This window comes from Papaver somniferum, chromosome 3 (genome assembly GCF_003573695.1).
Source record: "Papaver somniferum cultivar HN1 chromosome 3, ASM357369v1, whole genome shotgun sequence".
Classification (NCBI taxonomy): domain Eukaryota; kingdom Viridiplantae; phylum Streptophyta; class Magnoliopsida; order Ranunculales; family Papaveraceae; genus Papaver; species Papaver somniferum.
This window is the reverse complement of record NC_039360.1, coordinates 90,273,927-90,292,818: the sequence shown is the minus strand read 5'-3', so window position 1 is coordinate 90,292,818 and position 18,892 is coordinate 90,273,927. Positions and strand designations below refer to the sequence as shown.

Sequence of the window (18,892 nt, the reverse complement as noted above, 5' to 3'; positions counted from 1 at the left end):
ATTTCACACAGATTCATATTTGTTGCCTAATATATATTAATTTGATAATAGCCAAGTGTTGAATTAACAAAGCATATTTTACTAATTTAAAACATATATTATATTTGAAAACTTATCTAAGTATTGTTTATCGTATATTTTTAAGATTTATTTTAATTTAAGTTTCATATGGAATTATATTAGTAGGAGAAACGATTGATAATTCAATAGTATACAATATTTTGTAATAAGGGGAAAATGGTCATTCTAATATTTAGTGTCACCACAAGACTTAAAGCCATAGGTCAGCCCAAGTTTCAGACTCATGAGGGAGTTTCCTCTCTCGGTCTTATGAGCAAGATTGAGCTATCGGCCCCACTAGCAACACTCAGATATCGATCTCTTGAGACTTAGTTCTATACTTAGCTCTTGGTCTCTCGAGATTTAATTTTCGTCTTCAATGACTCATAAATACGGATGTTAGTATATCTTCACGAGGTACACTGGTCATGCCAACTCATTAATGACCATGAGTGAGACTTAAGTCTCCAGTAAGAATGAACCACAGCTCGGTCTCACGAGCACGACCCAAGTCTCCTGATCCACATGACTAACTTCTAGTACATCCCTGCGAGATAAACTTGTCATGTTTACTTCATAAATGAATATGTTCACGGTTCCTAGTAACATACCCGTGAGATTCACTAATCAAATCAAGTGTTCCATAGTGTCATATAAACATGGACAATCTCAAGCACATATACATGCCTCACTCTCAGTCTCATGAGCATGTCCCAGTTGGCTCCATGAGACTCATGAGCTCATCTATATTACATACGATATTCAGATGTAATAAGCCTCATACATAAGCATTATCCTCAAGTATAGACCTCAAGTCTCTCACATCCATCTAAAAGACTCACCAGCGGAGTTTGACTCTCATAAGATATGCATGGGATCTCATGCGAAATTGAGGCTCATCCTCATCTCATCTCGTGTCTCACATGTGATTCATGTCTCGTGTAGTAAATAATATTTACAAGAAAACGAGTTAATCATAAATAACTATTTTAATAAATTAAAAAAAGTAAAATTAATAACATATACATTGTTCGACTACGTTCCTTAACACCTAAAAATAATGTTTAATACATTTGAGATTGTACATTTGTAAGTTATGTGCAACATTGTAACCTGTCATTGCTAGCGCGAAAATATCCATCAAATGTGGTTCCATTTTTCTGGATAATACAACAACATAAATTCTTTACACATGTCTCTCTGATTAGACATAACATCGCAGCTAAATCAAGTTGAGTCACTTGTTCAGAGAATACATAAACAAGCAAGTTGGCATCCAAATTATGTATTGACCTAAACAATCAACTTGGGTAGTTTTTTTCCATGCCAAATAATATGGAGGCATCAATACGTTCCAGGCAATTTGGATCGTCTTCGAAATATTCTAATTTTGTGGTTAGATAGAAACGCGCAAATTTTTGGCACTAAAGAGAAATCAACTGTCATTCTAATGATTCATGCACTTTAAACCTCAGTTATAGAAGATTTGAAAATTTTCTAATAGAATATTTGGAAATTTTCTACACTTAGGGTCTGACTTTCTAACAGAAGATTTGAATTTTTGGTACTGTAACCTCCTACCTTTTTTAGGTGTAAATTGGGTCGTGCTAGCATGTTTATGGCCCATCACAACACGCTAAAATTTGGAAACCTCGCAAAGGGGCTTATGCCATGATCCTAATGTTTAGTTAGTTGGTTAGGGTGGTATCCTAAAGGCATTTAAAAAATCTAAATTATTCTTCCATCTTTAAAACCCTAATAACTAAAACCAAAACCTAATTCTATTTCACTTCCTTCTCCTCTTCCCTCTACTCAACCGAAATTATTTTTTTTCAATTTAAAATCAATTCATCGTCTTCACAAATCTCAGTTATGGTTGTCTAGGTACATGTTCTTCTCTTCTTCCTATCTTCAACCGAATTATTTTAGATTCAGCAAACCCATCTTCTTCGTTTTTTCTTCTTCTCTCTTTTGTGTTGGAAACAGGTTAAATTGGTTGAAATTGGGGAAAAAATATGGGTTGCAGATTCATTTACGGTCAGGTGTTCTTAATTTGATAACCGTAAACTTGTTTTCAGAAGCTGCTACGGAAATCAAATGCTTGAAGTAGGAATCAATTTGATTTCATCATTTGGATTAAGATATACTTAAAAAAAATGTTCACTTTTACTTTCTTTTTTCTGGCTCGGTTACTGGGCCATTTCACCTCGTGATGTCAGGTTAATCCAAAAAAATAATGAAAAAAAGTCTATTTAATGAGAAAAAGGAGAGAGGGGGATTCGAACCCTCCATAGTTCTGAACAAAGAACTATACAGGTCAGGAAATTAAGAACTCTTGAATATATATATATATATATATAATTGTATGTGTTGTTACGGTCAGGTTTGTAACCGTAAATGGGATTTACGGTTAGTTTAAAAAGTCTCGTACTCAACTATAAATTTGGTTTTCCGACCGTAATTGAATATTCCAAGCCATCAAACTAAAAACTAACATATAGAAATATCCACAGCTGGTAATACAACAACCTAGCCGTAAGCAAACTTACAATATTTTTTGCTTGGAATACCCAAATGGTAACTGTTTTTCTTTTCCAAATTGGGTTCCCCCAATTTTTCACAGTTACGATTAGGACTTCGTCATCACCTAACCGTAAATTGGTCTTATGGTTGGTTACGACGGGAAAAATTCAACCGTAAACCGATCTGAAAAGCTAAAAAATTCAATCTTTTTACTTATTCTAACCAATTTGGTTTGTCTTTATCATATACGGATTCACCCACTTGAAACTTCTCACTGAAATCACTCATTTTAGTTGAGTGAATTAAAATCTAGGATTTTCCAAAAAAAAAAAAAAACTATCTTTTCTTTTTTCCTTTTACTTCTCTCCCCCAAAAACTCGACACTAATAAAATGATCAACACTAATCATATGTGGGTTGTTTAGACATTATGAAAATTATTTAAATAAAAGGCTTTTGAAACTACCAATTGGTGACCTTATTTTGTTTCACTCTAGTGTTTCCATAAGCCCCTACATGAGGTTTCAAAATCTGAATACAACGTTTGACCTAACACTGCGCGACACAACACGTTAGCTTCGTATGATAGATTGTGCCTGGACATTTGCATACTGGCACGACAAAGCAGGCAACACTGCACAACACAACATGCTAAAAGAGCATGTCATATTTCATTTATATTTCAAAAAAACAAACTTTATTCTAGCAAACTTTCGACATTTTATTTTTATTATATTATATTAACTTAACTGTATAGTAATATAATATTTATAATAATCGAAAAACATTTTTTTATAGAAAACATAAAAATAAATATACCGGCACAACACATCATGTCTTCTGACACGATGCAACACAACACACCTTATTTTTCAGCATACATCAGTAGCACCTTAAACACTTGATTTCGTAGATTAGACTGTGCTGCTGTCACGTTTTACATCTTTGAATATGATGTATGTTTATAACTTTAACTTTTATATCCATATCGGTAGTCCGACTGTATTCTACTTTTATTTTAATCTAAAAATAGGCCAAATTGAAAAAAAAATAATAATTTTTTTCGAAAAACAGAAAAAGTATATGAATAAAAGAAAACAGAACAAGAACAAATTTATTCCCGATACCTTAATAGCTTCTTGGACGAAGGTGCACCAAAACAACCTTTCCAACACAAGGCATATATGCAGTATGGTATTAGTATGTCGGTATTCTAAATTGCCACTTTTCCTTTCCAACACAAGGCATGTAGACAGTTTAGTATTAGTATGTCGGTACTCTACAGTCTATACTCTACTATGCATCTTGGACCAAATGAGTGGTAGGACTTTCAGCTGATGGATTTGACCGAAATGTATCCTTCCTTTTAATTTTTTCTTCTTAAAAGCGTAATTCCTAGAGAAGAAAGGAGAACCAAAGTAATGACCAAAACCCTTTTTCCGACATAAATCAGTAGCCTCCTATAGGAACCCATCCGAAGATATCATTCCCCAAGCTTCAAGTAATTTGCCAACGCTTTGATATTGACTTTGTGGTCACGACAAACCACTAATTAGTGACTAGTAGGTTTTCACCTGGTACGGTATTAAAGCTGAAAGCCAATTACAGAAAAAAAAGAAAAACACTCAATTACACGGGGAGTATTTTGATTCAATACCACGTCACATGGGAATTCAATACATTATACCCCAATATATACGGAAGTTGGACCCACATACTCTTTCTCCTTCCCTTCGTTGGTTCTTTCCTTATTCCATATCTCGCAGCAGCAGCCTCCCCCTTACGGCTTTCCTCAAACCCTATAAATGAAAGAAAAATAATCATATTTTTCTCTTCACCTATCAAACTGGTTTTGCTTTTGTTGTTTGAACAGAGTCTCTTTGAACATCATATGTCTCAGAGGCCCAACATTCCACATTCTTCAACAGTAGCCTTCGGCTTACATTCTCATCTCCTGGTTTCCAGTGAGATGAACCCTAATTCCAATTGGTCTTAATTTCAGATTTCAAATTCTCTAAATTCTTTTTTTTATTCGGGTTTTCCAATTAAAAACCCAGAAATCAAATCTTCAAATTACCCATTTTTTTCTTCTATTTTTTTTTTTTCAAATTCCAAATCAAAAATCAAATCAAGATGGGTGTCAAAGGATTTGTGGAAGGAGGGATCGCATCGATTATTGCAGGATGTTCAACGCATCCCTTAGATCTTCTGAAAGTTCGTATGCAACTTAATGGCGAGATTCAAGCCTCCAAACCAACAGCCGAATCGGTCCGACCCGCATTCGCCACAACCACCACCGTCGCGGCTCCGAAGCTCAACGCTACTCTACCACCGCCACCACCACCACGTGTGGGTTTGCTATCGGTAGGGAAGACGATCGTTCAAGAACAAGGATTACGGGGTTTATTCTCCGGTGTTTCAGCAACGGTACTCCGGCAAACACTCTATTCAACAACTCGGATGGGTCTGTACGATATCATGAAGCAGAAATGGACCGATCCAGAAACGGGCAACATGTCATTAGTCCGCAAGATAGGAGCTGGTCTAGTTGCAGGTGGAATCGGTGCAGCTTGTGGTAACCCGGCTGACGTCGCGATGGTACGGATGCAAGCTGATGGTCGTCTACCTCTGGACCAACGCCGTAATTACAAGAGCGTTGTCGACGCAATCACTCGAATGGCAAAACAAGAAGGGATTACTTCCCTGTGGAGAGGATCATCGCTGACGGTGAACCGTGCCATGATCGTAACGGCATCTCAATTAGCATCGTATGATCAAATCAAGGAAACAATCTTAGACAAAGGCATAATGAAAGATGGATTGGGTACACATGTAACTGCAAGTTTTGCAGCTGGATTTGTTGCATCAGTGGCTTCGAATCCAGTAGATGTGATTAAAACCAGGGTGATGAATATGAAGTATGAACGTGGAGGTGTTCCACCATATTCTGGTGCGTTGGATTGTGCCATGAAAACTATCAAGGCTGAGGGTCCTATGGCTCTTTACAAGGGATTTATTCCTACTATCTCTAGGCAAGGTCCTTTTACTGTTGTTTTGTTTGTTACTCTTGAACAGGTTAGAAAACTTCTCAAAGATTTCTAAACTCAGTCTTGATGACGATCGAGGATAATGAAAAAGATTGAAGAAACAGAGGTGTTCAAGATTAGGATGATGATGATGAAAAATTCCAATAATAGGAACTATATTAATTTATTTAAAATATATATGATAATTATTTAAAAATGTTCTTGATTTTGGCTAACAAGAGCACGGCAACCGTAGATGATGTCGTTGTTCTTTTGGCTTTTGTTTTAAATTTTTTAGTAATTGAAATTTGCATAATTTGGCTCCGTTGATATTGGAAAATAAAAATTTTTATTAGTGGAAATTAGCTGTGTGTGTGGGTCCAAGGAGGACAGTTTCAAGGTCTTCCATGTGGTGTGAAAGATATTTTGGAAACATGGTTGTGTTGTCGTTTATATACCATGTCGATCGAAATATATTTGCAATTTGCACTTGCAGCTATGTGCAAAGCTGCTCCATTAATTTGAAAAGCTGAGAAAGCGTGTCAGAGTATTCAGTGATGCAAGACTATTGTTCTACTTGATTGGTGGCATTTAATTGGCGAAAATGATAGTCTTCCCCCCACTCCCTTTCCCATCCGTTTCCCAATCACGTGTCAAGTAGATAGTGGTGTTATGCCACACAAAAGAGTTCCCTATTAACTCCAATCCAAGTGATCAAGGGCTAAGATCGCTGTCACCTAATGGGGAAAGGGATGGGGGAAAAGAATGGCAGAAATGTAACAGCTTCGTTTAATTGGCAACCTGGTCTGATAAAATCTGTTTTATTCAGCGTTCACTATTGCATGGATGACCAATGGACATGGACCATGGTAGTTGGCGATCAAACAAAATAAAAGAGGTTAAAGCTGATTTACTCTTTTTTCTTGCCAATTTATCTCTATTATTAACAGATGGAATATTGGTGGGGAGAAAATGGAAACGACTCTCTCTTTTATCGTCTTTAAACTCCGGTGCTGATTCATCTGTTTTATAATCTTTAGCGAGCATTGATCGAAGAAAAATTCTGAGGGACTATTGGTAGGAAAAAAAAATAAAAAAGGACTTAATGAAAACTGTAAGAAAATAATATTTTTCAAAAAAAAAAAATTCTCTCTCCTCTAGGGCGATTTCCGACGAGCTATACAGTCAATTCCGGCGTTTCTCCGACGAGTTCAAGTTTTTAATTTCGTTTTCCTTGTCTTAGAGTAGTTTAGTTATTCTATGGTTTAGCTTTTGTTTCTTCCCTGTTCTTGCCGATTAACGACTTCTTAGCTGTCGATTGATTATCGACTTCTTATTGTGTGATTTCACACTTCTTTCTACACCTTTATGGTGTTTATTGACTGCACCTTTATGGTGTTTATTCACTGTTTCTGGTTTGGTTCAAGTGGGAGTTTGAAGAACGACGTTTTTCTCCGGCAAACTTTGGGTCTATATGAAGAACAACAAAATCAAGGTGCTCTGATAATGGCGTCTTCATTAAAAATTTGGGTAAATTACTCTCTTCTCATGGGAGCACATATTCTTCAAGAATAAATCATATCAAAATGGTTGGATAGGACTCCACATTATCTTCCTCTCTTTCGAATACACGAAGTTGGTGCTTTTACGATTCTCCGATCTTTCCCTTCTTGGATTATTAGTATCACTTGCTGTATTTTGGTTTCTAAGGAATGTTTAATCCCACTTGTAATCTCTCAAGTTCTGTGAATGAATGGTATTTGGTGGTTTAGCAAAAAAAATAAAAAAAAAATAAATAAATAAAGAAGAAAAGAATATTTTAAAAGCTGGAAGTCAATGTGTAAGTCATTAGAGCAGTTCCTATGGCAATGAACAAAAATAAAAATTTGTTGAGCCACGTGGATGAACAAACTGCATTCTCCACTATGGGGAAACAAGACAAAATGAACAAATCTGATATTTTAGGGTTCCACTATTGATTTTATTAACATAAACTAATAAGAGTTGGGTCCCACTAATAATTTTATTTATATGAACTAATAAGAGTTTGGTCCCACAAATTATTTAACTAATAAAATAAATAATAAAAAATAAACCATAATTATAATAATCAGGTTTTGGAGAGAGAATATGTGAGGGGCGACATTCCTTCTGACTCCAGCGACATTCCCTCCAACTCCAGCGATATCCCCTCCAACTCGGGCGACATTCCTTCTGACTCCGCGTCTATGGCACGATCGCCCGTCATTAACACAGACGCGCGCTGCATGTTACGACTCAATATTCAAATGAACATATCTGTTAATTTGAACATTCCATGGTGGGAGCAAAATGAACAAACTCTGAGTTTGTTTATCTCATAGGAATTGCTCTTAGAAGAAGAAGGAGGGTTGAGAAAGATGTCCAAATTTTCAACTTAGCTATGATAGTTAAAATGTGGTGGAGGTTTAAGAAGGATCCCGATTTACCTTGCGATTCCGTTTTCAAAGCTAAATACTACCCAAAAACATATATGTTACATATTAATGACACTCCAAATAAAATTGATAGTTGGATATGAAAGGGTATGCTTACAGGCATATAACAATTAGGAAAAAAAAAACAGTTTTTGTGTTGAAAATGGAGCCAGTATAGAAATCTGGAGTGATTTCTGGATTCCTGATACGTTGACTCCGATGGGCAGACCTCACACAGATAATGAAGATCTACAAAAGGTAAGTGATCTGATTACTACTAACAATACATGGGATTTAGGAAGATTGGATAGATTTTTTGATGAACAGACCATTGAGAAAAAAAATCAATTAACTGATGTCAATCATGAAGATACACCCCATTGGACTCTAAATGCAATAGGTAAATTCTTGGTGAAATCTCTTTATAATCAAATCAACATAAATGGAAATGCAGATAAAAAATGAAATCTTATTTGGAAGATGGATACCGCTCCTGCTGTGAAAATATTCTTATGGAAGGCATCCCATTTCATACTGCCAAATAGTACGTGAATGACACCCATTTTCCAGAAACTAACACAAAATGTAACTTGTGTAGTGAAGAACAAGAAACCTTAGCCCATCTGTTTCTAGATTGTACTTTTGCTAGACAAGTACGGATGCATTTCAACTTTGATATGCAATTCACAAAAAATGGGACTAATAGCTTTCATGATTGGTTATATAACTGTTTTCAAAACACCAACATAGGTGGATATGGCGTAGACTAGAAAGTGCTATGTAGTGTTATCATATGGCAAATATGGAAGGCCCGATGAAACATAACATTAAAAAAAAAAACAATGAAACAACAACAAATAATATTACTAAGTTCATAAATAGTTATGTGATAGTTAATAGGCCTGATTATGATATTATGCATCTTCTGTACTGTATATTCCAATAAATGATGCAACTTTCATGGTTACTACAGATTAACTACAGGGGCGAACCGGGCTAATTGAAATAAAAATTAACATAGTCCTAACACTTTGTGGCTCTGCAGGTCACATCATGGAAGCTAGAGAACTTCACGCAGACTGTATAATTAGAGAACAACTAGAGAGAGCTGGCACAGACGCGGATTACCGTTGGGCAACAAAATGGAGCGGATTTTCTATCGTATTCAAGATCGACTCAGAACCTACTCTCTTACTGCTAATAGGAAAGTACGCAGCTACAAATGAGCAAAGATACAAGAACAGTACAACAAGAATCAATGTAATTTGGGCAGCCAAAATCTTTGTTTTCTATAATAAATATGCCATTAAGCATAATTGGAAAGGAGATAACTTAGAGGGAGGATCCATGGACACTCTTAAATGGACATTATCATACATGATTTGTGTTATTTTCTCCGTAAAACCTAAACAACAATGAATTTAAATCTAATATTTTGATGATACGTTCCTCTTATAAGACTCTACATTCCTAGCAAAAATGAGCACAATTCGAGACATATAACATCACCATCTACCCCTTTGAATATCAACCGTTAAAAGTTAATGGTTTGAAATTAAGATCAGTAGATGGCGAGGTTTAGTATCTCGAATTGTACCCATTTGTTATAGGAATGTAGAGTCTTATAAGAGGAACATATCGTCTAAATATTAGATTTAAATTCATTGTTGTTTGGGTATATCAAAGAAAATGACGCAAATCATGTATGATAGTGTCCATCTAAGAGCGTCCACGGATCCTCCCTAGGTAACTTATGGGAAACTCTAAATTACCTAAACATTCAAACCTGGAATGAAGATGTAATAGTGTACCAGAACTCCCCTAATGGAGCATATGGTCTGTTAGCGTCTCTAACAACTCTTTTTTATCCATTTTTTTACTGGAATTTTATGAACTTTACTATTTAGAAAATCAAAAATTACCTTACCAACTACTCACGGGCAATCCAATTAGCTATTGAAAAGAAGAACACAGTCACAATAACCCAAATCACTAAATCGCAAGTCAAAAGCCGTATCAAAATCACAATCATCAAAGATCATAATATCCATGAAAATTCATAATGGGTCTGCACTAAGCACTCACAGAATCATCAGCATACCCAGAAACATAATAATATGTTCTTGCACCTCTATCACTCTCAAATAACCAACCACATTTCTATTTTCAACCTTATAAAGAATGCTAAGTATCTGAGAAGGTTACCCAATTACTTAATTACTTTAAAAATACTCAGTATTCCATATCACAATCCTAGTCCTTTTAAACTAAAAACTTTCTACTAAAACTTACGTAGAAAATTTCCACTCCTCCGTCCCCAAAGGGATGATCTGAAGTTATAGTAGTAGTAGAGAGGGAAATGGTGATCTCTTTCCCCTTTAAAGGTATGATCTTATAACATTGATCGGTTCAACCACTTACATTGGTATGTCAAGTCAGTTATCAAATTTAGATGCCAAAACGCATACTTGATTTAGTCTCGTATTGAATAGATTAAATTTAAGAAGTATGGTGTGGAATCAAATCTATCCTTGAAGACCCACGAAGGAATCCATGGAGAACTATATTAATGGTTAACAACAAATACTTGATTCTCTTGTTTATTCTACCTCTCTATCTGTCGAAACAAAAGGCTCACTTTGTGGAACAATTCTTATGATGAAAATTATACTTTGAGTCTAAGAGTTGGTTAAATTAACCATTGACCTTGGAAACATCCCCATGTAATCATGAACGGAAGTACGAAATCAACGAGCCAAGAATCACTCAATTGCGAGTTAACGAAGAAGGTATGAGTGATTTTCTAAAGCAGAAAAATTTGTAGCTAAAGGTTGATTTTTTATCATTTAAAAAAAAATCGTGAATAAAAAATTATACACGAAATTTTAGCAACGGGTTGCCAATTAAAACCGTAAATACGTGACCATTGGATTATTTTAGTCAAGTACTTGTGTTCCATTTCCTGGATAAGGTGTTTTTGTTTTTAAGATACCTGACCTTGACCATTCACTATAAATAAAGGTTTTATGCAACTATACATACCACCCCTTGAAATATTCTATGTGTATTGCATAAGGTTGTTTGTCACTGCTTTGTTCTTCATGAACAATAGTGAGATTTAAAGACTTTACTTTGGGATTGTAAAGCAAAGGTAAGCTATATTTTCTATAATTTGGAGCATGTATCTAGGTGATTTTTATTTATCATCGACCTTAGATTTGATACATCAAGATATCTCTAAAACATTTCTAGTTGATCTTTTGCGGTAAAATCAATTAGGTTACAGAACATGTGAACCTTAATTGTTGAGGAGCATATTCTAAGAATTAACATTCTTCTTGAATATTTTCACGAGTATATTCTAAAGATAATTAACGTTATAGTAGAACTTTTACAAGATCAATTCCTACAAAGAACTGATGTTTTGCTAGTAGTTTTACAGGTACACGAATACAACTGAAGCAGATATTACATCTAACCTGAAACATGGTAGTAAGTAATTTATGTAACAACTTAAATCAGTGTGTGTTCAATTGGGACTAGGTCCTGGGGTTCTTCTACAAGATTTTAGTTTCCTCATTAATAAAAACTTCTGGTGTTTGTGTTATTTCCTTTTCTCATTTAATTGTTTTATATGTATAATTGAAATATCACATGTTGTACATAGTTAAACCTAGATAGTACTAACTCAATTGTAAAGGACCTATGAGACTCGTTCTTGCTGAATTCGTGTCTTGAAATATATATACAAGACTTCTTCATGTTGGAATTTTATTCATGTACAGTTTGGGTACATGCTAGGTTTACCTTGTTAAAACAATCTTGTGTACAGTTCCGTGACCGAATATATAAATTATACAAGTATTGTCCATATAGGTTCCTGAACGAAAATGTTTGTGGTGTACTAGTTACTCTCTCCTTTTCAATTGATATCAGAGTAGGCAAACACGATATAGATCTATTAAGTTTGTGCTTATGGCGACCCGAACCTATAGACATGAATTTGACCTTGTGTTAACCAAGTATAATTTACGTACCACCAGGATTTGATAACACTAATTACTTATTGAAAATAAGAGATTACCAAGTATACTACCAACTTTTAATTCGGAAACCTGTATGGACAATCTTGTCATAATCTGTAGCACGGATCAACAAAAAAGATCTTATACCTAATATGTAGACAAGTTTTACTTGACAATCTTAAAAATCAATATCCAAGTAATAACCTAGTATATACCCGGACTGTTATAAGAAACAAATTCCAAGAAGAACAAGTATTGTAATCTTTCTTTCAATATTTGAATTCTCCAAAATAAATAGTGTAGGTTCTACATAGTCTTTTAGACTTAAATATTGTATAAGTTATTTAACGTACTACTTGTGATATTTCTATTTTAAAAATAAATAATATAATGTGGAAAAGAAATAACACAAGACACACAAAATTTTGCTAACAAGGAAAACTGCAATGTGTAGAAAAACCTGGGGACCTAGTCGAGAACTTGAACACCATATTGTATTAATGCACTACAGACACTAGCCTACTATCAAACTTTGGACTACAATGTAATTGACACCGAATGGATCCTATGAGCAATTCATCTTTAGTTGTGATCCTTTACGTCTCCTGGATCTCGTAAGATCCTACGTAACATGATTCCCCTAGCTGGTGTCCTTTACATGCCTAGAGTTGTTTCAACTTAAATGAATACTTGTTGAATATTCTACCTCTAAGAGAAAGCCTATTTGATTTTCCTTCAGAAAATATTCAAAAAAAAAAAAAAACTTACTCTCTTCAATAATTATAGAGATGTCTAATGGAATTTGAGACGAATAGTACTTTCAAGTCGTAAATGATAGTCTTTCAAGCCGTAAATCACAAAATCTATAGTTCTAAAACTACAACAATTAATAAGAACAAGATCCGGATAACAAGAACTATTAGGTAAATGATAGTTTGACCGGGCTTCACAAATCCCTTAGTGAAGTCTTTTAAGTCGTAAACCTAATACAGTTTTACCTGAGAGAACCTAGGTTGTTAGAGGATGTTTCTAGCCGTAACTAGGACATAAAAGTGTCAGGATTGAGATTCTAGTGTGAAAGGAGTCATCTATTTACATTGATGAACAAGTCTTGGTAGCTTACAAAGAAAGTTAGGTTCATGAACTAGTTTCCATGTTTACGAATTGCTTTTTAACCAAGAAATCTTAACTTATCCATATAGATTGTTCATGTAGCACATGATATGTTTTCTTTGAATCACAAAGAAAATATGTGTAGTCTTAAGTATACGTTAACAATGGTTAAGTAGTTTCAGAGTCAACAATTTTAAGTTGGAATTTAAGTATCACAAGATCAGATCAGTTCGTGAATAATCCAAAATAGTTAGTGAAATAATAGTCATCTCATAACTCAAAAAAAAAAAAATCAAAATCAACTAGTTCGCGAACTGCATAATTAGTTTGTGTGCCTTTGAAAGAAAGGTTATCCGGGACATCTCACAATCGACTAATTCGCGAACTGGTATAAATTAGTTCATGTACTGAGTTAATTGAGATTTAATTTATCAAGTTTTTTATTTTTATAAGTTCAAGTTCAGGAACTAAGGAAAACATTTTGTGAACATAAGAACTAACTTGACTACTCTTTATTGCTTGAATTTTTTCTTTTCAATGTTCATCATAATATCAAAGTCATACGATATCTCTCAATAGACAGAATGATAGATAATATGAGTATACAGAATACTCAGTCTTCACGTAGCTTTGTCGATGAATTTTTCATTAATGTCATTGTTCTTTAATCCTCATTCTTCAAGGTCCATTGTTGAGTTCTGATACTCAATTACCATGTTATATTCCTAGTCCGAGATTGAATTTTAGTAGACTATAAATCAAGATATAGTTCTTAGCAACTAAATATGACAACAAGCTTGACATACCAAAACTTGTGAATTTGACCAAGCGATGCTTTAACAGTTACTCTCTCAAACAAAAGAAATTTCCTAAACTACACTACACTACTCCAATTCAATTCCTAGATTTAATTTGGACTATCATTACCATCTTCATGGCATCCACTTTAACCCATATATTGTAAACCTTGTCATACCAAAAGCTAATATTGTGCCTGATAAAAATATAAAGGTGATAGACCTGATAAATCTGGATTCAAAGATTTGGGATACAACAAAATTGAATGTTGTATTTGATCAATCTTCCAAAGAATTGATTGAAAAAATCCCTATTAGGTTGGAGACTTCTAGTGATATAAAAATTTGGATACCATCTAAGAATGGTATATTCTCTAGTATAAGTGGTGGTACTACTAACGCTAATTTACATATATGGAAGAAAAAAACATACATGCAAGAGCACAATTGTTGGGGTGGAAGGCTCTTGAGCTTTACTCGTGAAGAAGATCCTCCATAACCGCATGCATATATCAAATTACTTTTTTCCTAAGTGCAAGATGAGATTAGAATCCATTATGCAATCTTTAATCATTTGTAAAAAGCTTGCTAGGGTTTGGATTATAATAAATGTTCTAGATCAATAATTTCATAATTATACATTTAACCAGTGGATCATGTTTTGGATTCAACTTCATCCATACAAGGATATTCTTCTGACATATTGGAAAATTTCCCCTTAGTGACTTGCTTACTTTGATCCATTTGGGATAATAGAAACTGCATAGTTCATAATATTAAACAAGAAGAACCAGATTCTGTAATGGCAAGACATAAGTCGATGTTGGTGACTCCAAATAGGTATCCTACTCTTCAAAAAATTGATGCAACATCTGCAAATCTTATGGATTCTTCTTGACAGACTCCACATACATGGTCGATTAAATCAACACAGATGGTTCTTGGAATCCTAATTTGATAGTTGGGAGGATCAATATAATAATAAAAAAATTAAAAAATTCTTTTATTTTTGTTGAATCAACTAACTTAGTATGTTTCTTTGTAGAAGAAATGGAGGTGCAACTAAGGAAGCTCTGAAGATAGCTTTGGAAAGAAAGAAAAAGAAGATCATGGTTGGAAGTGATGCAGCTGTAATTATTGATCAAATCAATAAGAAGAACTTCCCTGAAGATCAAAGAACTCATTCGCCCTTTCAAGATATCAAAGCCCTAATTCATAAGTGTCATTCTGTTTTTTCTACTTATGGTAACCGTATGGCTGATAATGTATTGATCAGTACTAAGTACGATATTTGTTATATATGGTGTGGTCTATTCCACCAGTTTGGTTTTTGGATGCTATGTGTGTTGATCACATGGCGGAGTAAGGTACTTTGTTATTTGCCTTAAAAACATAAGGTAATTTTTAAAATTATTTTGCTTCAAAGTAGAATCTTGCTTTCCATAGCCTCTTCTCTTAAAATACTAAATAAGATATATTGTACATTGTCGAGAAATAAGTTCATATACTAAAGCAAGCATTATCGATTGCCAAGGCTATGCTAGAACCCTAATTGGTGATGAGTTCTAGCATAGCATTGGCTTATGGACAAGCCAACCACTATAGGACTTGGATATGTTTGGTTGGATACCGAGTATCCGACCTGGAAATAATTACTGGATATTGAATATCCTACCAAAATACTTTGATTTAAATAAACTAAAAGAACCGATTGAATTAAGCGCAAATAAGGCGGGAAAAAAGGCCGAATACCGAGTATTCAACTCGGCCGAATACTCAATCTCTGCACGCCAAGGCTTCGCTATCTACTATAGTGTATAGAAATTGGACACCGTACTAATTGCGTTACTATATATTCCAGAGCAATAGCCAAATTTTGAACACCATAATCAGGGGCTAAGCCAAAATTTCTACAATGGGAGTGCAAAATGTATGTTGGGGTTGAAAGAACTTTTTTAGGTGTGCGAATAAGCAAATTTAAGCCCGTAAATAACAAAAAAAAAAACATATTATGTTGGGCATAAATTAGGCTTTGGAACCAGCTGGACAGAGGATGCAAATGCACATTTTTGCAATGGGCTGGCTCCGCCCTGACCATGGTGCTTGCTCATATGTAAAGTCAATACCAACATATTTGTGCAAGGCCACTTTGGATGTACACCATGTCATGTTTTTTACGGGACTCTTTGATTAGTAAGGGCATGCTAGATTTATAATCAAAATAGTGGAATGTCGTTGTTGATTGAAATTCGTTTTTTTTTCTTGTTAAACTGTAATTATGCATTTAATATGGAACTTAGTGTTTTGCATATCTCTTATCATACTAGTTGTCGCATGCCCATTTAACAGCCTAAAATTTTTATGGGACATGACCAGCGATACTCTGTGTTCAGTGAATTAACTTCATCCAGAAGTACTCAGCCTTGCACACTTGCATCAAAGTATGCATCTGCCTTCACTCATAAGGCTTTACGCAACGAAAATCTTTTCTTCTTTCTCTCTAACTCTTCATGCCCCCGTAAGCATAAGAGGTTTGCCATGCGTAAATGTACTCAAACAACTTCACAGGATCAGCAACATAATTAACACAAAGATATAACACAATAAACTCGTTTTATTGCATTAAGGAAGAGAAATAAAACTTGTCTGTCACATGGACTACAATTGCCTCACCATTGAGGACTTAACTCTCTCAAGGCCTAGCCTTTGCTAATTTTCCATTCCCTCAATGAAGCTTCATTGTGTCGGCCAATAAGCTTCATTACTTGACCAATGTACTTACAGTGTAGCGCCACCTTTGTGCTTCACTGGCCATGTAGGGTGGTGCTACCTTAGCGCTTTACATTCTATCCAGTGTAGCGCAATCTTTGCGCATCACTGACTTGGCTGGCTATGTTGTAACGCGCAACCTTTGCGCTTCATTAGCCTGACCAGTCATAGACCTCCCTCACTTAATCTGTTCAACGTCCTCGTTGAACGCAACCAAGTATAGATCCAATACTGATCTCAATCTTCGCTGCATGCACTTTCAGAACCCTTTCTAAAATTCAGCAATTTTTGCCTTCACTGTTGGGACACTAGCCTAGTAGCCTGGATTAAAATGAACGGATGTTCCCGGCCTAATTTAGGGAGTTGAAAGGAAAGGGTGGAGTAACAGTAAAATTCAAGGAGTCACCGGAACTATCAAAGTGTGGGCCTGTCTTGGTGAGAGAGATGGGATGCATTTATGATTTGTGGTCCTTGTGGATGTGTCTGCAGTCTGAAGTGTGTTTCCACTATTTGAAGCAAAGACGATATAATATCAGAAAATTCCTCCACATGCATAACAAGCTGTATGTCACGATTCTGATATTCAAGCTTAACATATAAGCCAGTGCCACTTAATTTGCTGACAGGGGAAAGCAAAATGCAATCCAGTAAGATGATACGATTCCATCAAAATCTATTTTTTATTATGAGCACGAGGTATTACCGGGACTTACGGCCCCGGCTCAACTTCCCATGTTAGCATCAGTTTACATAATTTATTTATTTCTCATTTCAGGGTACTCATAATTTTATAACATTAGTAAACACCTAATAATATTATTACTAATCGAACCAGTTTGCATTTAGGCACTCATTTCTAGCAAAATAAAAATAAAAATCAATCACTTGATTTAATTTCATCAATACTCCAGTAATTGTTATCATTACAGGAACGTTTGTAACTGAGTTTCGAGGTTAGTGGTCCATTTCTTATTAACCAAGACATGTGCCGAAAATTATATTTTTTTGTTACCTAACAAACCATTATACCTTGCAACAGGTGCACTTGCATTGGCAACTACCAATGCCTCTAGAGTATTGATCAATCCAGAGGTATGAGTCAATGAATTCAAGAAGAAGCAAGTGCCCAGAACAAAAAGTAATACCGTATCTTTTTTTGACTGTTAAAACCATGATTTAAATTTACACGAGCTCAAATGCGGGGACAACATAGTCACAATGACCAGCACGCCACAACCGGATGATCCCAGTGAAAATAGGAAAACTATTCAGGAAGCAACTTAGTTTACTTTAGAATGTAATGATGATATTGATGAGAGAACAACAAATGAGATGTCTTTTTTCTCTACCAAACATACTCAATATATTTAGAGAATAATACAGAACAGAAGTGTTCAAATTGGGTCAACTCCATGAAAGATTAAATTGCTAATAATTTACTTTGAAAGTATAGTATGAGCTACAACAACGTGATACTAAAGCATCAATTTGGTTTAAAAAAATGGTATAAGCCTGCTCAACTTGGTAAACAGTATTTTTTAGCAGATAAGATTCAAATACGTTGTTACTTGTTTTTCTAATCATTTAATTAAGTATATGTAACCAATTTGACTGCTTACAAATTTTCCGAGCATTTGTACGTTGATAAATTCTCTTGAACAACTGTATCAAGTTTCTAATGTTTAATGAAACTTCTAGAATTCATTCGTGTATCTACTAATAGCGATAACAATGTAAAACAATGTACATGTTTTTGGTCATAAGAATCCATAAAATCGTTCATTAACTAACACAAAAATATGAGATGTTCATCCCCAATTTCAGTTGTCATATTCCTACTAAACCGGTAACTACACACATTCACAAAATAACCAAAAACATAATCTATGTCACCACTTTCATCCACCCCCATCAATCAACGACATCATGAGAAACATGATCAACAATATCATTTGGTTATGTCTTCCTTGAATCATTCCTTGAATAAAAAAGATAAAATTGAATCTAGTGAAAGCAAGTACACTATTTAGATTCAAATAAAAATTCAACTCACGAATAGTGAAAAGTTAAGGTATCCTAAAAATGCTTATATAAAACCCAGCTCAACTTTTTATCTTTACATGT

At 34.7% G+C, this 18,892-nt stretch overlaps 1 protein-coding gene across 1 annotated transcript; it reads left to right on the top strand.

Moving 5' to 3' along the window:
* Nucleotides 1-4,377: 4,377 nt before the first annotated feature.
* Nucleotides 4,378-5,970, top strand: LOC113356786 (mitochondrial uncoupling protein 5-like). The gene has a single exon (XM_026600007.1). The coding sequence runs from the start codon at nucleotides 4,716-4,718 to the stop codon at nucleotides 5,682-5,684; it is 969 nt and encodes a 322-aa protein (XP_026455792.1). The 5' UTR covers nucleotides 4,378-4,715; the 3' UTR covers nucleotides 5,685-5,970.
* Nucleotides 5,971-18,892: the final 12,922 nt, after the last annotated feature.